Raw genomic sequence first — 25,693 nt, 5'->3', positions numbered from 1 at the left:
TACTGCTTTTCCCTTACTTGATGTAGAAACTCATGCAGCTATAAGCATGTTTCTCATCCACAAGGACACGTTTACTCAACTACTTTGCTTATTCCCAGTAATGATGATGGTTGATGGAACTGCTGTTTGGCGACAAATGTGAGATGTGATTTGTTTAAAGAGGTGCTTAGTACGAGGTGAGAAAATGGGCAGCATTTTGTAGCTATAAACCCTTTTGGCCTTCAGATCTCAAAATCCTGCTTCTTTTTGAGATGTGAATTGCCACAGAGAGTATAGACTGTTAACACCACAGTAATGGGAGGGTGTGATATCCCACTAAGAGGCAATACAGCAAACTGCCAGTACGCGTACACTTCTTTCTACATATATCTACAGCTACCAACTGAAGGTATTTAAATCAAATCAGAGACCTTTTTTGTTTTGTTTATGTTCTAAATCAGCAGCAGTGAAACATCCCTCTGAATATTTCTCAGTGATGCCTAGTGGTTTTTTTTAAGTAGACCAGGAAAGAATGCTTAGTTATCTGTGCTTATGGCAACTCTGTTTCTATGTGATGTTACAATAAAGCTTTTTTCATCAACAAAAGTTTCTTGTGTCTTAACTCAGATATGCATTACTGTTATTGACTCACAGGTATAATCTGTATGCATACTTTACAGGCAGTCCCTGGCTGTGATCCCAAAGGGTTTTATGTTGAAGGGGAGAGCAATGTAAACAAAAAAATACAAAGAGTATGCTCGTGTGTGTAAAGGATAGGAATGATATTAGAGGTATGAGCTGAATAGGAAAATGAGGCTGAGAAAAGTGAACACACCTCCATACGTCTATATTCTTATTTATTTGTAGATTGGTAGGTGTTCTAAATATCTTGTGGAACAGTAACTGCAAACAATAGCGATGAATGATCTTTGTGGAGGAAGAAGGTGACATTTTGGATGCAACAGTAGAAGCATGGTGAAAAAAATGAATGAAAATTAAAGAGACCCTAGCAAGCACACTAGCAGCTGCAAATAATTGTCCTTAGTGGTGCATGGTGAGAGTAATGCAATGAGTTCACACTACTTATGCTATGGTGCCCTCGAAGTACAGAGGTTTAGTGTTGTGAATCTCAGATTGCAGAAAGGTTTGTGATGCGAAATAGTTTTAAGCCATCCTAAATCAGGCTGCCTTACATCTTCAACCCATATTAATTTTAGGAACACTGATTCTCATTGCCTTGCTTCATTTAAACTTGAAAACATATTTCTGTGAAGTTTTGTTTTTGGGGGATTCCTTGTGCTAGCAGGCTAGTGAAGTCATGAGTCATCAGGACCTTTTTTACAGGGATTCCTGTCCTGTTCATAGATTATGTACCAACACTAAAGCATTGTTTTTTAAATCATGCTTAGCTTCTTTGTTTCCTTAGAAAAGTGTTTTAACAGCCTCTGCTCAATATGTCTAGCTCTACAAGGAACAAAGCAAGACTGTGGTATAAAATCAATAGGAAGTCATCTTAATACATGATTCTTTATATTACATCAAAATTCAAATGCTGCTTGTAAGAACTACAGGAAGAATACTCAATAAGTGTGTTTCTTCTCTTCTGCTGAAATTATTCACTGACCTCTGTGTACAGTATTTACTTTCTTGAGAAAAACAGAATGTTGACATTCCTGGTATGTCTCTGCATCTCGCAAAACAGTATACCGGCAGCCATGTTCTGTTTCTGTGACTTGAACAGGTCTGAAAATATTAGCTGCTTTCGTAGACTATGTCTTGACCAAGGTGGCACAGACTTCATAGGCTGCTACAGAAATTATTTGATTTTTCTACAAATTGGACTTCAAATACTTCTGTTTTTTTTCATTTGGCATGTAACACTAGAATGAATGCATCATGTTGTCTTACCAATTTGAAATCATCTTCCTCCTAGATTTCAACAGGTTCTACATTTTTATAATAGTGTCTTATGAATATGGTAGCTTAGACATGTTCATTTTGGTGGTAAGATTTAATGCAGTCTTTTCCCTTTCACAAATATATAAAAGAAAAACATATGAAAACTTTCTCTAACAACTTACCTTTAAAACAAGATATCTTTGCTAATACTAATTTTGTACATTCTTAGGTAAAGGCACTCGAGGCTGATAAAAAAGAGGCTGAGTTTCAGCACCTGAACAAGTAGTGGTGTCAACACAAATATGCTCAGAAAGAGAGATTGTATTTTTTTCCTTGTGGTGGTTAATTTATGAGTCATAGGTGACTGATCCACACATAGTATTCTGACTACTTGTCTTAGGAGGAGCAGAGGTCATTTAATCTGTTATACTATGTAACTAAGAATAAAGGAAAGGAAAAATGTGTCAGGTGGCACACAGAAATCGATTTAAAAGTGTGTGAAACCTCTTCAGTCTGGAACAACACTATTCACTCGTTTCCCTGAGTTTCAGTGATCTGAACATCTAGTCTTGCAGAAAGCAGAGTTGTGTTTCAGGGTCTTTCAGACAGTTCTCAAAGTCATAATGCTGCAATGGTCTAAGAGGTGAAATATCAAAAGTGTAGATTTTTTTTTTAGAAGTAACTAAATGGGTTTCTGTCAGTGTTGTTTCTGTGGTAGTAATCACATTAGTATTTCTGTTTCTCAAATAATGGGAAGTATTTTTAGTAAGTCATTTTAACATTTCTTTTTCAAGGAGGAACATCTTTTAATATTCAGTCAGTTATCAAATTTTCTATGTATGTTTTTTCACACCATACTTTTCTAACATGTTTTTTTCATTCATATGCACAGATACCCATGCATACGGCCTCTCATACTGTTCATATATATTGTCTGGAGCAGGTAGTGCCACCTTAAGCTTTTTTTTTTTCCCAGGAGTTTTATAGAAATGTTATTATTTGACTGTACAGAACTCTGCAAGACTTGAAATCATTTTGGCTGAAGTTTTCCACTCAAGTATCGATTTCATACTGAATCTTTTAAGATTACAAGGAGAGCTCGTTCTTTCAAAGAACAAGGTTAAGAGAAAATAAGAGTGTTCTGCCTCCAAATTTTAAAAATAATTTTGGAGAGTATCTAGTATATATTCTCAGTCTTTGGGATTGCAGGGTGGGGAATGAAAGGCAACAGGACTAAAGGTTTGTTTTGTGCGAGGGAAATGCTTTTGCTGATTCTGTGGGGAATTACCCATTTCTGACTAAGTTTTAAACCTTTGGGAAAATGTTTGCATGTGATTGACAAAGGCTTGTTAGAGATTTACCAGTGAAATTCTCATAGGATTACATCTGTTCTGTGCTTGTAAGTTCTTTAGAGCTGTCATTTAAAAGCTGACAGGAGGGAGTTTTTTTTTCCCTGTTGCTATATGCAGAGATTATTATGAGGCCAGGTAAAGGAATAAAAAGCAGGAAGCCTCAGGCTCTTGGATAGTGTAAGCTGAAACTGTCAGCTGATAGGCAGAGGGCAAGAGGTTGGTATGGAGAGACTTGTTCTGTCTGGCAAGGAAGAGTAAGACCAGATGAGTTTTCCTCTCTGAACTTTAAGAAAAAAGAGCCATAGCTTCTCTGGTGCTTGAGGTGAGTGCTTTGTTGAAGCCTGGGATAGTGATACCTGAGGGTTGGCCAGTCCTCTGTTGCCAGCAAATGTCCATGAAATCCACTGGCAAAGTCTCAGCCACTCTAGCTGCAGATGTGCATAGAATAATACATCCTTTCTGTTCTTATATCTCCTGTTTCTTTTATTACATGTTTGCAAGCTTCTGCATGAAATGAGATGGGTATCCTGGTTCTACAAATAACATTGTTATACTCTGCCCAACTTTGACTAAGAGCCAAAGGCTCAGCCTATGCCAAGGATGCAGCACGCTGGGAGAGAGAACAAGAGAGTTCCTATGGAAGAATTGAATTTATTATTTCTGAACTCAAGGCTGTATGGCAATGCCTTTGCATGAGATTGTCTGAACAATCTTAACTCAGCCATTTCCTATAGTCTGCTTGTCTTTGCAATACTAACAGTCTTTTAATTCAGCTCTGTGTGGTCTGTCTGCAGACAAACATTTGTGCATACATATGCTGTGATGTACGTAAGTTTGCACATAAATATATCTGTATTCTTAACTGTGCTTAGATGAAAGGTTGTTAGACTGCAGCTAGGAATCAAACTAATCAAAGTTAAAGGCTGAAAATGTGTAATTTCTATGTTGCTTTCCTCATCAGAGGGTTTACAAACCCAATATGGTTGAGTTATCTCTAAGGTGTGTTGAAAAAGTGCTTCAGACATACAACAATCTTAATAAAACCGTGCTACTGATTCCAGTATTTTTGGGATGTTTGTCTCTTCAATTGTCCTTGCCCATCCCACCCATCACAATTACTCAGAAAGCGGTAGTAACTTTGCAGGTTTCAGTCAAGGATGCTTGAGAAAGGGTAGAGCACCATCAAATTTTGTTTCGGTGAAAGAGTTGTGCCCAGCGCATAGCGAAGACTCTCATCATCTATGGAGCAAAGGGGGCCAGAGGCAGTGGAGGGGAATGGAGTGAAATAGAGGAAGTGATCATCAGGGATAGGCACGAGGGTAGAGAATTAAAACCATTAGAAGAAGGGAAAACGCTGAGGGGATTTACAGAAAGTGTCACACACAGGAGTATCTTCAAAGAGAAGAAACATAATGTCAAACAGCTCAGAGGTTGAGGTGGGGTAGCTAAGAGGAATTTCAGTAATCAAAGTACTGCAAGCCAGCACAAGGATTCTGACAGAAGAAGTGAGAAGTTCCTCCTCTGAAGTATTTTTGATAAAAAACAAAACAAAACAAAAACCCCCACAAAAAGACATGGAGTTTGGGAGTGATTTGGGTTTTTTTTTACCCTGAAGATGGTGTTTTGGGGGGTAAGTTTGTCCTGAAGACAACGAAAGGAGACAAGTTTCAGAAAGGGTTCAGTAGGTGGCTATGACTCAAAAAATGGAGAAACAGTTACACTTTGACCTGGTCTATTTCAACAGTGCCTTTTTGAATCAGTGGTTGCAGTCATTTACATAAACTCAATTATTGAATCACTCGTGATGTTGATTTGAAAGGACTGTTGTAAAGCCCGAGAAAAATTGAGCATAGTGGAAGACATCCAGATCTGTTCAGATAATAAGCTTACTCATTTTGTGAGAAATGAACTCCAAACCTTCAACTATTCATAGTTTTTGGATTTTACAGGAGTGCTTTTATTGCCATCTACTGGTCTAAATAGGCAGTTTGCTCTGCTACAACATCCCTTCTAAGAACCATTTGGAAAATGTTTGCTTACTGAGAAAATATTTTGAAGAGATTGTTTCAGAATATTCCTTAGGCAAGCTTATCTTTGGCATGATATCAGACGAGTCTGTTTGTAGTTAGCTATGTTGGCATGCCAAGCTTTATGAAAGGGGGTCCATTTAAACATCTGGAACCTGATGCACCATGAACGCGCTCCAACACAGGCTTCGCTTTGCAGGAAATCAGCTCTAGGAACACAGAGTGTTTTGTATGTGTGCTGGGTACGTGTGCATGCACTTTGAAAACTGCAGTTGTCAACATTTCTGTCTACTCTCAACTTCCAAACTACAGAAAATTGAGTGGGACTCAAAGAAAAACTTTCTCTTAATTAGTTCTTCAGAATTTCTAATTACTCTAAAGCCCCAAGAAATCAGCAGGAACACTTGCACTTGGAGGCTTGATTAAATGAAGTCTGAATCAAGTCACTGACGAGGTGAAGTTAGCTGTTTTATAAATACAGTTATGAAAATGAAAGACTCAGTTCTGCATCTTTCTCAAGCAAGATGCCTGTTGAAACCATAATCCCTTAATAAGATCTCTAGGATAAATATCTAATTTCTCTAAACTCTGAAATCTTTTCTATGATTTTCTGTCTATTCACTGTGAAATTCCTTAGAGCTAGATTTTCAGTTCTTCTCTGGATGCATCCATACTGTGTTGCCAGGCTGCCGTATAACTCTGATCTGCTGGATGTTTTTCTTTCATCAGATGAGCTAGGTGTTTGTAAAAGCACTCCCAGACTCCTCCAAATTTGGGGAGTTCAAAATGAGGAAGATCAGCAATGACATCGTTCGAATTGCTTAAACTCACTTCACTTGACTGAGAGAAGTGGAAAGATGACTTGGCAGTGGTAACCGTTTCAGTCGATACACAGGTGTCCACATAGTCATACATCCATAGGTACACAAAAAGCTCCTCACACAATGATCTGAAGAAATGGCTGGGAAAAAGATGTAGCAGCAACAGAAAGCTATTTTTAAACTAGATTTGCTGATTTGGAATTTTAAATTGTGTATCATAAACTGAACTAAGATGACAGAGTCATGGGGGGTTTATTTTTCTTTTCTGTGCAGCTCTCATGTTCATCCCAGAGGCCACCATAGCCTGAGGGTCCTCCAACTGGCCATTGTTATCTAATCTTAACCAAAGCCTTTGTACTCATTGTCACTCATGGTTCCTGTTTTTTGTCTTTGTTCTTCTCTCACAGCTACAAGCCCCCACTGTGAAAGGCTTTGATTTTGCTAAGCAGCATCTGGGCCAGCACAATAAAGATGATGTCCTGATTATCCATGAGCCAGCTCCTTTACCAGGACCTATTAAGGATACTACCCCATCTGAAAATGGAGATGTGCCCAGCCCCAAATCCAAGATTTCCTCAAAGCCTTCAAAAACCGTTCGACACAGAGGGAGGTCAGTTCACAGAGATAAAACAAATTGTAGTAGATGATAGTTTGTTAATGGCTGGTGGTTACTATATTTTTAAGGCAATTTCTGTGGAAAGAACTGTTCCAGATCTCTGGGACTTGTATTTTCTAGTGGACTATACACCTCTGTACTTGTTATTGGTACAAAGTTGTGAGAATTTAATGTCTGTTTTTCTTTTAAAGGCAATATGGCACGTGAAGAGATGTATTTAAGAAGCTGCTCGATTGCCTGTAGTCAAGTCATCGTTTGTTTAGGGGAAACACCATGTGTATCTTTACTGATGCATTCTCTTTGTAGTGATCTCTTGCCACTAAGGCAATGGATGATTGGAAACAAATGACAACCTTTGATGAATAACAGTGTTTCAATAATAAGAATAGTGATCAGGTAGTTGGAATTCCCAGAAATAAGCAGTATGTCAAAAATTCAGGGAAGATGTGTGAGTGTTTGCGGTTTTGGTTATCTGGTTACTCTTATAACAAAACAGCTTTGGTCAGGAAAATGAGTGATAATTTACAGATGTGCAAGGAGAGAAGTGTCCTACCAACTTTCAGCAGTAATTTCCTAACCTTTTGCAATAATCACATGATGTGTATGTGTCTTACTGGAAAGGATTGTGTTTGTAGATTAGACACGGGAACAGACCTATGCAGTAAAGAAGGATCTGTGCATTAAAAAAGGGATAAGTAGTAAGTGGGGAAAAAAATGCAGCCCTGAGGAGAGGAGTGCTATGGTGAGTCAAACAGCTCTTCACTGCAGAGCTCCTCTGTGCTCTACTTTCCAGTAATTCTGCCTTTACTTCCCTCTCATAGTTTTGCACTCCTTTGTCTACAGCCCTACATCCCTTCTGCTTTTTACCTTTGTGACCTTGTATAGCGGGAGAAAACCAACAACTAAGGGCAGAGTTGAATGAAGGAAACCAACAGTGGTCTTCCTGAGCTGCAAGTGTCTGTGACCAGCTTGTTCCTCCGCTCAGCCTTCTGTGTTTTCTCTATAAAGCCGAGTTGTCCTAAGATCCTTGCTCTTCTTCCACACATGGGCTTCGTGCAGCTCGGTTTTCACCTTCCCAGATGCTGAGCCTGTCTTCCTAACTCCCTGTAGGCCTTGCAAGTAGTAGACTACTAGTGCTACAGTGAAAGGTGGGCAAAACTGGAAAACAGTGGAAGAAAAATTAGCTAACTCATTTTGATGTGGCTTAAATAAATTAAATTAATATCCATCAGAAGGACATGTGTTTCTGCGTTTCTTTTAAAAAGTTCAAAAGTGGAATAAGACAGAGATGATGCTTTGGGGAAGGGCAAGGTATCTATGTTGGTATGCACTTAAGAAATTCAAACTTGAGGCTGTTGCTGTATTTAATTTAGTATAATTCGGAAAATGAAGCAGAAAAAATTTTCAGAAGCCAACATTTTAGTGTTCCCCCTGAAGACAACAGTGAATCATTGATCAAATTTAGAACAAAAAGAAATATTTCTAAATAGAGTCTAAATTCAAATGCTTCAAAATGTTTTCAAAGGAGAATTTCCCTCCTCTCCCTTATCCTTCCTTAAGAGCAAATCTCCCTTTAGGCTTAACTATGGAGATGTTACCAGCGTCTCCCTAACATGCTGACATGCTTATGTCAGCTTGAGATTTAAAACATTTATTACCCGAGGCAGAAGTAGAAATATGAAATGGTAGCATAGTGCATTATCTTCATTTTAGCTGTTTTCTGTTTTGTGAGGAAATACAGAACTCAGTTCATCACAGTGCAATTCAGGACTGTATGTTGCATGCCAGGAAATACAGTGGTGATGTGAGTATGTGTTCTGTGTCTGTAAAAGACAACAAACAATACAAACAACTGAGTTCAGAATGCACAACATGTCTAGGCTCCAGCTGAGAATTGGACCTGTTGTTGACTTGAGAGGATACAACTTCATATTCCTCAGCACTTACAAAGAATGACTGATGTTGATTCAGCACTATTCACATTCCTATAATTTACTTGATGATAATTTAGACAGACTGAGGAAAGACCATAAAGGAATACAAAGCACAGCGCGATGAAACAGAAAGTCAGTAGCAGATATGGAAACAGAAATTCAGACTTGTATTCTGCTGAACCAAGACAAAGGTGGTAGAGACAATAGTTCTGCCCACCCTCTCCACTTTAAAAAAGAAGGAAAAGGTGCAATGGTACAGATCTGTAAGCACATTGAGAATCATTTATTCTCTTTCCCCTGCTAATTGGTTTGTTGTTTTTTTTCTTTAGTTAGGATGTGACTTATTAGTACTACAGACCTGCAGAAGAGAATGAAAGACATAATTCAATTAGCAGTGGATTTTTCAGGGAGGAAAAAAAAAGGGAGTTGAATTCAGACCATTGCCTGCTGCAAGGAGCAGATTTAACTTTGAATGAATTTACCTGCCTGGGTATAGTTATCTTAGCTTGTGTACTCTAGCCAGGTTGATGTTTAGCAGAGAGATTCAGTAACTAGTTCAGATACCCATCTAGACCAAGCAAACCTTGCATGGTTAATACATGGACACACTTTCAGTGACTAACTCCCTGCAGGAGTAGAAAGTGATGTTCACAAGACAAAATGGTCATTAGAGACACTGTCACAAAGGCTGATCCCATATGAAAAGACAGGCTTTGGTGTCAGCTGAGCAGTGATGTATGCCCAATATTTTTTGCTTTTTTTATACTATCTGAGTAATTTTACAGCTGAAGGATTCTGTTGGGGAAACTATATCTCCTTCTGTCTTTCTGTAATCATTCACAAAAATTATGAGCACTGAGATTGTAATTTACAGGTAACAAATGTTTTTAAGAATGTCATGACTGCAAGGGAGAAATACATAAAAGTAGCGTTTTTTGAATGGCTCTACATTTAGCTAGTCAGGGAAATATTCACATGGATTTGTACTGTTAGCAAGAGAAACACCAAGCCAGCAAGCCTAAATATTAGATTAATTACCTGTACGAGTTTCTTATTTCTAATATAACTTTTTTCTGTCTGAAAAGTAAACTGTTACTTACAAATGCAGAGGCTTTTCTTGACGTGTATTTTAGCAAGGAATAAGTAGTTAATAATCTTGTCACATGTGAATTGAATGCTGGTGCAGTCAGTTTTCACACTCAACAACAGTAACATCCTGGCACTGAATATCTAACTATGATAATTTATTATAACTTTACTTACAAACAGAGGAAAATATTAACAGTCTTCACAAGATACTTCAGCACAGGATTCTTTGCATTTGAGGACTGTGCCCCTTTTCAAATTTATGTTATGTGTTGATTTGTTTGTTTTTTAATGTTTGTGGCAGAGTTTCACCATCAGATGCTGACTCCACAGCAAGTGAACAATCCAGTGGGAGAGAGACAGGAGAAGAGACTGCAAGACCATCAGCTGGTGCAAATGAAGGCAAACCGCGCAGAGCAGTGAAGAAGGGTTTGTTACTTATTTTTTCTTGTGTGCACTAGCAGTGATTTACTCAGGCTGAAGAGTTACTCTAGTGCTATAACTTTTCTAAAGTCATCTTTGGCTGTTAATTTTTCTGCTTTGTGTCACAGAAAATTTTCTTCCTCTTCTTTTTGGTTTAGTTTCTTCTGTTGAAACTGAAGATCCGTGCATTCCTTTCATTCCAGCAAGCTTTTGAAACTAATGGCTTAGCAGGAATGGATCTTCCCTCCTTTTCTCTCCCACGCACCACCCTGGAAAACGTCCTTCCATTTAGTCCCGTTTGTGACTCCTGTAGTTGCAATCTTGCTGTTACATGGGCAGTAGAGGTCACAGGAGGACTTGTTATAGCATGAGTGTATTTCTCCAGCTGTAACTTGAGAAAAGTGAAGAGGCTAGAGAGGTAAAAAGAAAGACCAGAGAGGTTTTACAGATAATTTCTAATTCAGACATCAGAATGCTTTCAAGATTGTGCTTTAGAAAGATGAAAATCCAGTGCTAGTACATTCATAATGGTGAAATATTTTTTTTTAAAGAACCATTTTCCTTCCAGTTAAAGTGCCGTCATTTTCCTTGGAGATCTCCTAAGATACATTTCTGTCATTGTTGAAAAGCTGATAAAATACTGCAAACCCACTGTTATTATTTAGTTAAAACAGTCTTTTAAATTCTTTTCTTGTTTAGAAGGGTGTGGGCAGCTGTGCCTACATAAACACATAAATGTTTTATCTGAGAGCCTTTTGGATTTAGTTGGTTTGCTCCACTCTTGAGGTTTTAGTTACCAGATCTTTGCCTTAAATCACAATAGCCTTCTTACAGAAAATTCTGATACTAAATACCTGGCAAAGGAGTTTCTGATACTTCATCTGTTCTTAATAGATATGGCCTTGATACTGATGACATTGTGAGGAGTCTGTTTGGTATATCGAAAGTTTTTCCACATACTCCATGAAATACCAGCTGAAAACATGACTGAGGAGTGCAGTACCAGGGAAATTCAGGTCACAGCAGAGAATCTTCAGTTTTAGCTTATGTTCAAGAACTGAGATTGAGGAATATGTAAGATAGTTTATATAAACTGCTAGTTCTCACGTGGCCAAATGGCAGGTTAAATATGGAATGATTCTTAATCTTTCATGATATGGACTACTCACAGAAGAGTAAGGGTGATGGAAGAGGCTTTCTTCTCTAAGAAAACAAAGCATGGAATCTGCTAATGTGACTTCCTCGTAATTGTGCAGGCAGTGTGTGCAGCATGTACTTTATTCAGTTTACAAAAAGAAGTTACAGTATTGATGCTGTTTGTATTTTCAGTGCCTTAGACTTGCTGTAAGGGCCAAAAAGCATGCCCAAGTAAATATATAGGAAAACAATGACAGAGCTCATCTCAGAATGGTTTATGAGTTGCTCCAACCTATCTGACTTCAATTCTGTTGCCCTGATTTAGTACTCACCCATTTAATTTTACTTGGGAACTTTTTTGTCTCCGTTGTTATCTCTGTGTTTTTCATCAGGCTTAAAACTTTGTGTAAGGTGTAACATTTCCTTTTACTGTAGAAGTCTTAGGTATTGCTGCATCTGAATTATCTGGCACAGGCAGCAAGAATATTGTGTAAAATGTGCCCTTTCTACCTATCATAACCTTACTGGATAAATATACTTCATTTTCAGCATTCGGTGCCTCTAGTTTGTTAACCATAGGGACTATTTTTAGCATTTAGAATTGGAGACACTGTCTGCATAGAGCTCTCTGTTAAACAGCAGATTCAGCTCCCTTTTTGTGCAACTGAGGCTTGGCAGCGTGATCCAAGTTCATGCATTTCATTCAAAAGTAAATGCAATCATCTTACTGCTGTGGGGTTTATTCCCAGTTGCCATTCCAGCTGAATTATTTGTAATAATTACTGTGTTGTCTCTTCTTTTTCCTTTATGTTGTCAGGAGCAAACAGAGTGGGTAAGTAACCAGAGCTGGTACTTGAGTACAAATATGAATAGAGGTGCCTGAGTAGCTGCAATTGTATCTTAAGGATGGAAGGATTTGTCTTCTGAGTCTAAAAAAACAAAATTGCTTTTGAGTATAAAAAAAATTGTCAGTAACACAAATTATAGTCATCCAATTTAGGCACATTTTTCTAATTTCCTCCCAATTCTTTTAAATTATTGAGAAAAACATCACTGTGAAAGAAACAAAACTGGGGCAGCTGTTGGTCCTGAAACTAGCATTGTATAAACAACTTAGAGATACTGTTAGAGATAGTGACTATAGTGGAAGCCCATGACAAACACAAGCTACCTGCGAACAAGCACAAATATTGTCTCATGAACTAGTGTTTTTCTGGTCAGGACTGAGACGTGGCAAAGATGAGGCAGGAGAAAGCTGACACGGTCTTTGATAACACATACCATATCTAATGACAAATTAAAGACCATGTCTTCCGATAGCAGTTTCCGTCTTATAATAACAGAGAAGGATGGATGTAAGGCTGGCTATGAAGCTTTACACTGTTGGGTATGTACAGCTAACTAATGAGAGTCTCCAGCTGCATCCTGGGGACATAATCTACTGAGATACAAACTGTGTGAAATTAATCTCAAACTGTGGACTCTGGCATGATTCAAATACCGGTGGATCAGTGGAGGATTCCAATTGACTTTACCTAATTTGGGATTAGGGTTTATGCAGCTTTGTTGCTGTGTCTCTTGTGTTTATTTCAAGAGAGTGCAGGAAGCAACAGCCTTCCTCTTATTTCCAACTATATTGGATTTCATTTGAAATCATAGCTTCCTGCAGAGCAATTCATTTTCCTGACACTTTGGTTGAATTAATACTTTCAACCCAGGGAACACTGGGGAACATTGAACCTGACATATGACCCATATGGACTAGTTGTTTGAACGCATTCTATCCAACGTTTGGGTATTAATACTCCTCCATTATTTTTCAGGCTCAGCTGTCTAGTCTGAGATCAAAATTTCATTCATATGGTGCCACCTGATAGCTTTGTAAGGAAGATTTTCTAACCACAGACAATAGTGCAATATAAGAACTTTGAAATGAGAAACCACTCTTATTCCCTTAGTCAAAACTTCCAAAGGAGCTCATTCATGTGTTGAGTTAGCAACCAATTCTCCTTTTGTTGTATGTGTACAGCACTGTGCAGTTCCTGGTTTTCTTATCTACTTTACTTTTATCTCTGTTTGTATTTATAGACACATTCAGTGTATGCATAGAGAGAGGATTTAAAGGTCAGATGCAGCTTATGGGGTTTGTGTGTGTGTGTGTGAGGGCACATCTCTTCTGCAAAAGAGTAACATATGATGTTACCGTACAGCCATACCAAAATTTGACAGTGGGACTTTTGGGCAGTTTTACTAAATTAGTATAAGAATCATTTCAGCTAAGTGGCCTCTGCCAAGCACTCATGTGCAAAGGAAAAGTGATGGATTAAATTATAAAGGTTTGGAGTCAATGCTCATCATAATTTAATACATTGGACCTTGCTAACCAGGTAATAAGAAAATAACCTAAAATTTTGTGCTGGAGATCAGTGAGCTTTGAGAACTACTGTTCATCTGGAAAGTTTGGGGGAAAATGACTAATGTGTGGGGAAAATGAGAAAAATTGATTCAGAAATTGAGATTTCCATTGCAGTATGGGATTGCTCTGAGGGATTCACACTAACTAGTCAATGTATCCTGTTCCCCTTTCTCTGAGGCAATGCTTGCACGCTTCCAAGAAATGCATGAAAATGTGAAGATGAGAAATGATAAAGATTCTATAAATAGCTACAGAAGAGAGATAGATTTCATTTAGGTTCTGTGTCTTGCAGAATGTTTGAGACACAGAGCTCTTGAGTGAAGTTGTTTACTTTGTTTTGAAGGACACTTGTATAGGAGAGTCACATTTGTAAATGCTGTACATTTGACAATGCATTGATAACGTTTGAGAAACATGAAAAATAATAATTTTGCTTAGCTTGTGGCCAGATTGCTTTCCAGCCCAAAAGTAATGTGATGTGAATATAATCATCTGCCATTCCTACCCTCTCCTGCTCTGTTTTTGTGCTAGGAGAGGGAAGCAAAGGAGCAAAACATCTACTGTGATCTTCTACAGAAGACAGCATTCACTCTTTTTCTAAACTCTATGCTTCATTATCAGCATGTGTTGCAAACGCATCAGAGCAGTGGCTGCTTCTTGTCTGTTGGAGTTGGATCAGGTTGATCAGCAATTGATCTTGTCCTGAAATCAAATCAGATTCTCTTTCTGATTTGAATCTGAGAAGCTCAGATAGTTCAAAGATATGAAGGATATCCTGTGCAAGGATAATGGACTGTGTCCCTCTACTGTTGCATTCGTTAGAAAAGTCACAAATATTCATCTCTTATTGCTTATATTTCGTTGTGAAATTCAGTTGGTGAAATTCAGTTGGAGAATTTGTGGCATTACTACATGGACAAGACAAAAGATTGTTTTTCAAAGTTTTCAATATTCTTTTTGCAAACCTAATACAATTAACAGTTCCTGTTGTAGGCCTAGCTCCAGAAACAAGTACTCAAATATATGCTTAACTGCAAAGCACTGGGGTGATCCTACAGATTCCAAGTCTTTTGAGAGAGATGAACCATTTCTGTTGAAGTGATTGCCGCAATGTGATGTGTGTTGGTTTCCATAACATCTTTTGCTGATCATATTTGACTTGATCTAACCTTTTCATCAAATTACTACATGGTAATATTTGTGCAGTTTGCTTATTACTACGTGAACTGTTTATACTGTCACAGAGAAGAAAATAGTGCTTTAAAAGCTGTAGTTGGTAAAATGTCTGTAAAATTCTTTGTGTTTTGTGTAGAATTCTAAGGCTTTTTTGGTTTTTGTTCCTACATCACTCCTTTTATCACTTAAGAACTGCGTTTGCAGTGAGACATCTTTTATTGCTCTCCGAACCTCCATTTGAGGAATTTGCATCTCCTTAGGTACTGATAAGAGGAACCAATAACAGTATGTACTTGAGCAGCTTTTTAATGGAGTAAAGTAGATTGAGATTTTTGGGGGTTTGCAAATGCCAGGAGCTTGGTGTACAGAAATAAAGAATGACAGTTCACCTTCTGGGAATATAATGGAAAACTGTTTATAATTTGCAAACCACTGGGTAAACTCATTGTACTCTAAATGTGAATCAGCTGGAAGGCCTATAGAATTGAACACAGACTGAATACATGGCACAGTCTTGTAGCGTCTACAGAGCTTAACATTTGACTGAGATAACCCTAGCAGCACTACTTTACTCTGTATTTGTTCTGGTGATTTAGGACCACCTCAGACCAGCAGTGGAAACGAGCAGCACTCCTCAGCCTCTATCTTTGAACATGTGGATAGGATGTCGCGTTCCTCAGATGCCAGCAGACGGGTCCCGAGCAAGATCCAGCTGATTGCCATGCAACCCATGGCAGCACCTCCAGTTCAGAACTCTGTGCTTTCTGACCGAGTAGCAGAGACAAACAAAATTAATAAAGAGGTATTTTTCAACTGCTTTGAACGTTTGTGGGGGACTGTGCTTCCAGCCAAGTGGGAAATGAAAAGTATCCAGTTTCTTCTTATCAGGAGTTCCTTGTTGGTTCCTGATGAGTTGAATTTTGATGTTAGAAAAATAATTCTGTTTCTATGCAAAGAGAAAACCTGACCTGTCTTTAAGAAATACCTAAACACAAAAGTGCTGACAGAGGAGCAAATCTGATGGTCAGGATACCTTGTGTTATCATCTTTTTGCTAAGTAACAGAATGGGACTTGTGACAACTATGTTAATGCGTGAGAAATGTTTGGCCCACCTTGGCATTCATTCTACACCATTCTTTTGACTCTTCAGCAACTCAGGATATGAGTTGTACAAACAAAGTTATCTCAAGATGTTCTGGGGTGTGAATTTGCAGCACAAATTTGGTTCATTGCATCCAGCTTCTGATGACTGTAAGCAAAACAGAAACTTCCTGCTTTCTCTGAGGCTTAGGTTGCCTTGTGTAAGCTGAGTATGAGCATGCCTGGGACATTGGGAGACAAGGTAATGCACTGCTAAACCACATCATATCCTGCCTCACAGTACAATGCACCTGCATCCTGGTTTTGTACTGGGTGTAAGATGGCATCTTCTCATAATTTAGAGTGGAAGATTACAGCAACCTCTAACTTAACTGTGTTAATATACTCTGTTTCTGAGTACCTTTTGGAAGGATGGTAAATACATATAGGCAAGAGGGACCACAAAATGGAAATCTCATTTTATGGGCAGAAGGTACATGATTCTAACTACCAATGTAAAAAGTAAGTCTGACTTACGTCCCTGTTACGCTTTTGGGGGATTTTCATGAGAGAATAGACAAAAAAAACCTTATTTACTTTTTATTTGCTGCTGATGTGTTCCAACCTAGTCCAGCACTGACAGAGCAGTTGTTGCTACTTGATCTGGTGCCCAAGTCTTCTCCGTTGATAAGAGTGATTTCAGTGAGCATTGAGTCAGGACATAAAAGTATGGTATTATGATAACTTTCCCCAGGTGATGAGATGCACTCCAGGGAATCTGAAAAAAGGAGGGAGAGAGGCATGAAAGCTTAGCCTGCAAGAAGACATAGAGCTGATAATGCTGTGTTCATCCAGGGACCTGGGCCTTTGTGTTGCTGCTGCAGTTTTGCCTAGCTGCGGTGGCTTCTCACGCTCAGCAGAGGCACCAAGTTATGAGCTCAATTAGCTCTTGACGTTTTTGCTTCTTATGTGATGAAGGTCATTAAAGGGAGCAGGTGACAGACTTCAACACTATTGAACAAATCTATCTCTGACAAGCAAAGGTAGATGTAGCCTGTACTGGTTAGTCTTACTTTTTTCAGAGCAGTGTCACTTCTGGCAGACAGCAGGAGCTTTTCATGTTCCTCCTGCCTTTTGTTAACAAACTGGCACCTCTCTCTAATTACACCTGCTGTGCTAGCAATCATATTGCACATAATAGTACATCTACCTGGGGAGGCAATGGAGATACTGCAAAATATCCAAGAGAGAAAGTGTGTTTACAAATTGTGTGATTAATTTGAATCCTTTGGAGATTTGGGAAAGGAGGGAGGTAGGGGCAGGCAGGGAGGTGAGGAGGAGAGATTTACAGAAGAGCAGCATAAAGTTCTGACTGCAAAAGCTACAAATGAAAAACGCAGCTTATTTTTTTCCCCTCCTTCTTTAAGATACAAACAGCCCTGAGGCATAAATCTGAGATTGAGCATCACCGCAATAAGATTCGTCTTCGCGCCAAGCGCAAAGGGCACTATGAATTTCCAGTGGTGGATGATGTGGTGGTGGTTGACTCCAAAGAGCAGCACAGAATATATCGCAAGGCACAGATGCAAATTGACAAGATCTTGGACCCTGGAGGCAGTGTGCCTACTGTCTTCATAGAGCCCAGGAAGAGGTAGGGATTCTAAAGACTGGAAAGAAGAGTTTTCTTTAAGAGTCGGCATCCAAAGTACATTAAACCTGTACTTCTGAACTTTAAGACCTTAAAATAATTTTCCTCACTAGTTAAATTTATCTAGATGAAAATATTTGGGTTGTTCTAAACATTTTTATTTGTTTCAGTATATATTTCAGTATGTTTTGTTTTCAGAGCACTTTTTTACAAGTTCTCCACAGTGAATTTTTGATTAAAATCCCTGAATGTGTGAAAACTGCCTTAGAGCAATTTAGTATTTGCTCTGACATTTGTTTGAATAATTCTTGTGTGTGGTGTAGAGGGATCAAAATAGTAATATAAGCGCTAAAAAAATATAAATGGAAAATATAAAATATAAGAAATAATATTTTTATAAAGGAAGGATGCAAAATAAGGGAACCCTTGAACAACTTTAATATTCAGAATCTTCATGCTTTTTCAGGCAAATTCACAAATCAGCAAGAGAACTTTTTACATGTTGCCCCTGGGTAAGGAGGCACATTTGTCAGCCTCATGGATCTGCTTTCCTGGCCTTGTATTTTCAGAAAATAATAGAATGAGCTCTACTCAGAGCTTATGAATACTGGCACTTTGTTGCAGGAGCACTGGTACCCTGTGACGGCTTCTGCACTGATGGAAAGTAGCTTTTCTCCAGCTACATGGATTCATCAGTTGATTTGGCTGGTAGGGTTAAACACAACAGGCCAAGCGCAAAGCTATGTTGGCGGTGTGATCTGTTCTGCTACTGCAGATGTGTTGGGCTTTGATCTGGGAGGTCTTGAGAGGTATTGGGAGGAGCTGGAGCACTTTGAAAGATAAATTTACAAGGGCAAGTGAATCTGGAAGATAGTACAAGGGAGGAATGGGACGGTTTGGAGAGATGCCCATGAGTGTCATTAGGAGAAGATTGAGACAGATTTGAGGCTAGTTAGTGGGACTGGCATGAAGAATTGGGAAAGGGAAGAGAAACAGGGCAGAGGCAAGGATGACTTGGAGAGAATCTCAACCTTGAGTGAGATGAGAAGAAAAATTGCCAAACCAAATGTGAATACATTTGTCTTATTTGTTTCTTGTTTTCCTCTCTCTCTGCATTTTGTTGTCTTCCTATTAAGTTCTCGTGCAAAACGTTCTCCCAAGCAACGCCGGCGACATCAGATAAATGGCAGTCCGATTGATGCAGAAAAAGACAGGTTAATCACAACTGACAGTGATGGGACATACAAACGGCCTCCAGGAGTCAATAATTCTGCATATATTGTATGTATGTCTCTTGAATGATGGGAGTGTTCTGATAATTCTAATGACAGCGGGGACACTGGGAGGTTTCTGGCCTTCTGACTGTGGTATATATGGCTAGTTTCAGTCACCTGTAGTCAGCATATAAATCAAGGTGAAGTAAGGATTTCATTGTCAGTCTGTCGGTATTAAGCAGTAAAAATCTCCCAGATTTTCCTCAGTGCTAAAGAGGCCGAGAACCAAAAGCTTGTTTTCCTTAATGCCACTGTACTATGCACATGAAAGTGTGTTTGGCATGTTCTGCAATATCCTGAACACAGTTTCACTCTAGTCCAATTTGCTGAATGTTATATATTCATATGTTACAGGCAATTTCATCCTTTGCTCTCACAGAGCGGAAGGCACAGCTCTTTTCATGAGAAATTTTCTCATCTTTAAGACGTGGGAATTAATTATTAATGAAAGAGAAACACATCTTTGTACTACAGCAACTTGAAACAACTCCAGTACAATGTCTTGAAAATTAATTTTGTTTCCTGTCTAAAAAAGCAAAGACACGGGAGAACGCTCCTGTTTAATCATTTCAGTGTCACCAACTGTGTTTAGGCATCTTTAACCACTTCTAAGCAGACTTTACTAAGCCTAATGCTAATATTGGAAATCCTTGGACAGTTTTCACCTTGAAAGACGGTGAGTTTCACCATTAGGTGCATCTGCAGTCAGGTGATTACAATTCCGATTTCTGCAGTTTGCCTTCAAACAAGAGTGTGACGATTTTAATGTCATGCTGCAGCAGAATGAATTATCATCTGAAGCTGTTTAATTAAGACGTGTCACACAGCAAGCTCAGCCCCTTTGGCATCTTCGGTGAGACGGTACTCGGAATGCTAAGTTCTTGATGAAGTAGAGGCTTTTGCACCCTGATGACTGATTTTGCAGTCTGCACGCAGTGTCAAGAATGAGCTTTGATAATAAATCTGCTACTGCAAAGCTCATTTAATTTCCCGTTACTGATGAACAATAAGCCCATGTGGTAAGATCCCAGGTAGTAATTGTGATGCATGCTTCACGTATTGCTGCTATGAAGCACGCATATGAATCCCATTCAGGTGATGCACCCAAGTTCAACTTCCATGCAAGTAACCAGGCAGCTGCTTAACAGCTCTCTTTGTGTGTTTTTCTGGGAGGTAATAATTGTTTGATATTACTGCTGATGTGGTCAGTTGTAAGATAAAGACTGAATTAATTTCTTGAAACTACGGAAGCTGCAGAGAAGTCAAAGATGCAGACAGAGCTGATTGTCTTTTTCTGGGTGGAGTAAACACTCTCGGCATGACTTCATTATGTGCTTTCCAACCACAAGATTTCTGTTATAGCTGAGTAACTCCTATACAAAGCTCCGATGCCTTATCTGAGATCAGAGTCTTTCAGATCACACTGAATTAAGAATTCAAACAGCTGGTGTTATGTATGTGCATGCATGTGTGCATGCAGAAGTGGGGAAGGTGAGGGGCAGGTTTTGTCCAGCACCAGCACTTGAGTTATATTATTTCACTGTTGTTCTGGCAAAGAGTATGTTGCTCAGACTTCAAGCCCAGAGGAAGCTGTCTGGTTAGATTTTCTGTGTAGCTGCCCTTCACCTTCTTTCCATTTCCTCCAGTCGGATCCAGACTTGCCTCCCGAACCTCAATCGTCATCTTCAGCTGATCTGGGGAAGTTCCCTGGCTTGCCTTCCCACCCGGTCTCTCAATACGTCCCACCGCAGCCGTCCATTGAAGAGGCTCGGCAAACCATGCACTCGCTACTGGATGATGCTTTTGCCCTGGTGGCTCCCAGTAGCCAAGCGGCCAATTCCACGGCTGTCACATCACCCGGGGTCTCTGCAGGACAGCCGGTAAACAACACTCCTGCTCGAGCAGGGAGGGGAACCACATGCACCCACTGGGGATCACCTTATGGTCCAACTCAGGCAGTAAACAACCCATTTAATGTGAGTGATGCAATTTAAAAGGCTTTTCTGGGCAGGGAGTGAGCACCAGTTGAGCCACAGTCACTGTTACTGTGCCCACTCTGTCAGGCCTTATCACAAATGTGGAACAGTTTCTGGAACCACAAGAATTCAGCAGTGACTATCACAAGATGGTGAACTTGCTTTTTAAGCCATTTGGATTCTTTTCCCTTTTCCCATCCCAACCACAAGAGAGGACAGGAGTTCTCCTACTTTAGGATGAATATTATGTTCTTCTCAGATCTTTCACAGATCAATCCCATTATGTCCAAGAGTGAAACTTTTAACATGTATGTGCTAGTTTCAATTTTGACAAAGAAAAAACAAAGTATTTGACTTAGGACACATTTTTTTCAGTAGGGTATCCAAATGTTTTCAGGAGGTGAAAGATAGGGAAGATTATCTTACGTAGCACAGACACAGGAATAATCATTTATATTATCTTGAGTTCCACAACTGTTCAGTAGAAGTTTCATAATGCACTGGACTGTTGAGTCCAAGCTCCGTTGTCTTTCTGCTGCCATGTGATGTTGGGTGAGATACAATGAGATTTCCAAATGGTTTACTCAAAGTTTTATGCTAAGTAGTCCTTGGAGCAGCCCTCCATCTTAGGCACATGAAAGTATTTCTGAAAGGCTTTTAAGTTAAGATTGATCAGACAGAAGAGACTTACAGTCCGCTGTAGCAGTGGTTCCCAAATCATCTTGTGCTTCTGAGTTTATAAAACTAAGCTCATGTGGCTGCAATCAAGTCACATCTACAAGCCTAGCGATTTCTACCATTCATCACTTTAAAATCTGACAGTGGAGTTTCCAGGGTGTGCATTTTGGTTTTAATTTGGCTTTTTTTGTTCTTCTGACAGAGATACGTGGAATTTGGAATGACTCCACCAACAGCACCAGGTCTCGTACCAAGGTAGTTTTTCACTGACAGAAATTCTTTGCAATTCTTCCAGAGTTCTTAGTGGCACTGGTATATCACTATGCAAAATACTGTATAAATTAAAAGTAACAGGAGTCCAGATCCAGCCTGTATAATTTATTTATGTACCATGAATGACATATGCATGCTGTAGGGAATCCAAGCCTCCATTTAAAAGAAACGTGTTTCTAGCCCCTTGACTATAGAGGTATCCTTCAAATATTGAGTAAACAACCAAGTTTCTACTCTTAGAGCCCAAAACAGTTACTTAGATGCATGTAATTCTCCCAATTCTCTTGCTTTTCATCATGTTTCTGTAGCCTCAGGGCAACACTTACAAAAGCTTTCCGATCACTAACAGATTCATTCTATTTTTAACCCAAGTCGAGAACAAATTACAAAGCTTGGTAACCCTCACAGAGAAGCCTGCCTTGCAGGCCTTTTCTTATAAAATTAGGGGAGAAGAAAAAATTTTCAGTCTTCTCCTGGCCTTTCTGTGGGAGAGTCATGTAAAGAGAAGAAAACAATTGTTCAGGTGAGTGTTAATTCCATGTGAAGTTGGACTTCGGAGTCATGGTTCCCACTGTGATCAGACTTATCTGCTCCTCACCAAAGTGATAGAAAGGTGGCCTCATGCTGCTATAGTTACCTTCTTACATTACACCATGTGAGATGGAATCCCACAGGTATCCATGACGTAAGATGTCACCTAAAGTCTGCTGCCTTGGAAACTTGATGTTAAAATGCATATGAAGAACTTTCCTTTATCCATTGTTGTGCAACTTGATTTTGAAAGGATGACCTAGAAAAGGGGGAGTCTCTAAGCACATTGTCTTACTTAAGTCTTGGCTGAAGATGACAGTTTCATTGTGAAGGGCACATACATGAAACAGCACACAGTATGACATGGCGCATATTTTTTGTAATTTAGGTTGCCTTGAAGATTATGAGTTTTGAGACAGCCATCACAAAGCATAACAAATAGTTTGTTACTGAGGATTTCCTCTTTGTTAGCCTGTTATGCATTCAGGGAAAATGGGACAAATTAATCTTGAAAGGGCTGTAACCTATGTTAATACTCCTGAGCAGGATAGTGTCTTTGCAACATACTTTTTGTTCAAAAGTTCATCGACCTTTGGCGTAGGCACTTTGGATTCCTGTAGGTTACAAATTAATGGCATCATTATTAATAGTTCAAATGCTGGCTCTGCTGGTGCCAGCAGAGTAAGTTAGCAGTCTACAAGATTGTTGGCCTTAACAGGAAGAATTCCTTCAATTTTCATTAAAATAGCAGGTTTCCTAAAGCTTGATCAGTAGAACACGATGAAAGAGTTGTCATGGTTGTGACGTAGGGTTTATGCCTAAATTCTGAAGATAGTGCTAAACAAACTGTTAGAAACAGTGCACCAATTAGAGGAAGGGAAAATAACCTGAGGTCAGTAGGATTAGATGGTACGTATCATAGTCCATTGGCTTAAATATCCAATGCATGAAATAATAGTTGGGTGAACATACTGTTCCCTTCTCTGTATAAATGCCATCAGCATCTTCAATGGGGTGGAACCAACCTGGGTTTAAAAAAAATTGAAAGACCTAGGTCGTTTAACAGCTAGGCAAACAAAGGCACGGTGAAGAGCTTTTACCAGAAAATGAGTATTGCATCATGCCACAGAGAGAGAGATACTTAGCCATAGTGGATTAGTAGTGTCAAACTGATTTTTAAAGCAGTATCTCCCCACTTTAAATAACTTGAGATTAATAATTTTTTCTTTTAAAGTGCAAAGATAAATTGAAGGCTAGGTCTCAGTCTGGAAATAGGAAGAAGCACTAGAAAGCCTGTATGATACAGATTTAGACTTGTATCCTGTTTTGTACTCTTATGTTGATCTCTGACTTTATCAAGTAACTGTATCTATCTGGTATAAAGAAAATTGGAAGGAGAAGGTGATGGGTTATTAAACATGCAGTTTTCAAGTACCAAACCATCAGCAAAAAAGGATGTACTTCCTGTCCTCTGAAAAATTGGCACAAGAATAATACAATAATGTTGAGAAAACATTTTCTTTAGACAACATCAAAAAATATAGTAATTTATCAGATTCCAGCTCAGCACTGTAGGCATAAAGGGCCCAATGATCACATCTTTTACTGGTTACAGTGATTAACATAACAGAAGTGATACTGTTAAACATTACCTACCCAATGAAGCATTTATTTTAACTAGCTTGCAAGGCTGGTTAGAAATGGTTTCCTCTGGATATACTGAGTGGACAGGTGGGATTATATGCAAGGGAACTGGAGAAATTCTGACACTTACACAATGAGATTTTTGCAGCTTGAATCCCTTATACCCCCTCCATTTAATACTATAATGTCAGGTAACTAGTCCTTTAATTTAAAAATTTCTCATTTGTGCTAATTAGGCTCTTATTTGACATTATGAGACCTTATTATTGTGTCAGCTTTCTTGACTCTCTGGCTATCATACAAAGGTGGTTCATTTTCCAAATAAAGCACAAATCAAAAATAGTTTGAAATAAATGCAGTCTGGGATTTTCCTGTAAAGCAAAAGAGTATAAAAATGAGGTCTTGAGGAATGGGGTAGGTTGCAATTCATAGCCTAGAAGGACTTAGATGCCATTGTGGTAAAAGGCATGTAAAACTCATCCCTGGTTTCACTTTGTGTCATTTCATGCGCCTAACTTGGGATGTGTGTCTTGCCTTTGCTTCCTTTTTACTCACCAGTGACAGACTCCTGCAGAAATTTATTTAGTGAACCTAATCTTTTGCTTTGAACGTCTCTTGTGGAGCATATCTCTCTCTTTTGATCATACCTGGAGCCTAAGAGAGACTAGCCTTGTAACCTTGAAGGTAGGGTATCCACACCTCCACCATATTGACAAGAATCAATAATCCTTGAAAACTCAACTGCCTCCTCGCTTTTGAAATATAACCTCTTTATGCCAGGGTTCAGATACGTTGCTAGGAAGCATAGGAAAAGCAGCATTTCCATCTCCTTCTCTACTTCTGTGGATGAAGTATAGAGTTTCTTTTACAAGTCCCATTACGTTGACACAACTAATGAAGTTGTATTGATGATGGCTTTTATTGGTAACTCTTTCCAGCAGATACGTAACGACTACTCAGCGCCATCCTGAATTAAAGGAAATGTTAATTTTGGTAAATGTTGCATCTCTTCATCTTTGAATATTTTGATCAATCTTAAAGAGCAATGTTTTGAAAATTTCCTGAAAAATGATCAGTAGGCTTGATGAAATAATAATTATTCATGAAATACACATAATGCAGTTTATCTGGTTTGATTTAGATAAAAATTATGTACCTGGAAAGTCCTGAATAAGAGTCAGATTTGTTGCTGAAGTAAGCAGCCACAACACTACTGAAGTCTTCTTTTTATTTTCTATTTTTTTTTTCCATTGAGGATGCTTTTTTCTCTAAGGGAAGAACAAGATCAGTGGACTTTGTGGTTTTTTTTCTCTGCGTTGACCAGACTGCAACATGTGAAAAACACTTGTGTGAACTTTTGTTAGAGTTTCCCTAACTCCTATTGATGTGCAGTGCGAGTCATGAAGGAGGAATATATGCCTCAAGTGTAATTATTTAACATGTAAGGTTAAAATGTATATTAAAAGACATGGTAAAGAGTTGTTGTATGAGGTACGTCTGTATTACTGTTTCTAATTAGGCAATTCACTTATTGTGATCTTGAGTCCTTACTTTTTCCACAGGCAAAACTTTGGCCCAGGTTTTCTTCAACCTGCAGAGCTAATGCACCCAGACCAGCAGCCAGCTGAGGTTCAGTATTCCTCCAGAGGGATATACTCAGAGGAAATGCCATCAGTGGCACGGCCACGGCCAGTTGGAAGCACTGCAGGTACATTTCACTTA

General features: G+C 39.0%; 1 protein-coding gene across 3 annotated transcripts in view; it reads left to right on the top strand.

Moving 5' to 3' along the window:
• Window positions 1-25,693, top strand: part of KIAA1549 (KIAA1549 ortholog) — a 144,730-nt gene that overhangs the window by 109,323 nt on the left and 9,714 nt on the right. Inside the window, exons 11-18 of one of the 3 annotated variants that reach the window (XM_062011122.1) lie at window positions 6,486-6,688; window positions 10,019-10,143; window positions 15,463-15,668; window positions 17,375-17,598; window positions 18,732-18,876; window positions 20,516-20,749; window positions 21,726-21,778; window positions 25,534-25,679. In XM_062011122.1, coding sequence (XP_061867106.1) covers window positions 6,486-6,688; window positions 10,019-10,143; window positions 15,463-15,668; window positions 17,375-17,598; window positions 18,732-18,876; window positions 20,516-20,749; window positions 21,726-21,778; window positions 25,534-25,679 — 1,336 coding nt within the window. Of the gene's footprint in view, window positions 1-6,485; window positions 6,689-10,018; window positions 10,144-15,462; window positions 15,669-17,374; window positions 17,599-18,731; window positions 18,881-20,515; window positions 20,846-21,725; window positions 21,779-25,533; window positions 25,680-25,693 lie in introns of those variants that run through there. The other 2 variants (XM_062011114.1, XM_062011127.1) reach the window with 2 other exon arrangements.

The sequence above is a fragment of the Colius striatus genome, chromosome 1 (genome assembly GCF_028858725.1).
Source record: "Colius striatus isolate bColStr4 chromosome 1, bColStr4.1.hap1, whole genome shotgun sequence".
NCBI lineage: Eukaryota > Metazoa > Chordata > Aves > Coliiformes > Coliidae > Colius > Colius striatus.
Note: the sequence above shows the minus strand (reverse complement) of the source record. Positions and strands in the feature narration are given on the sequence as shown.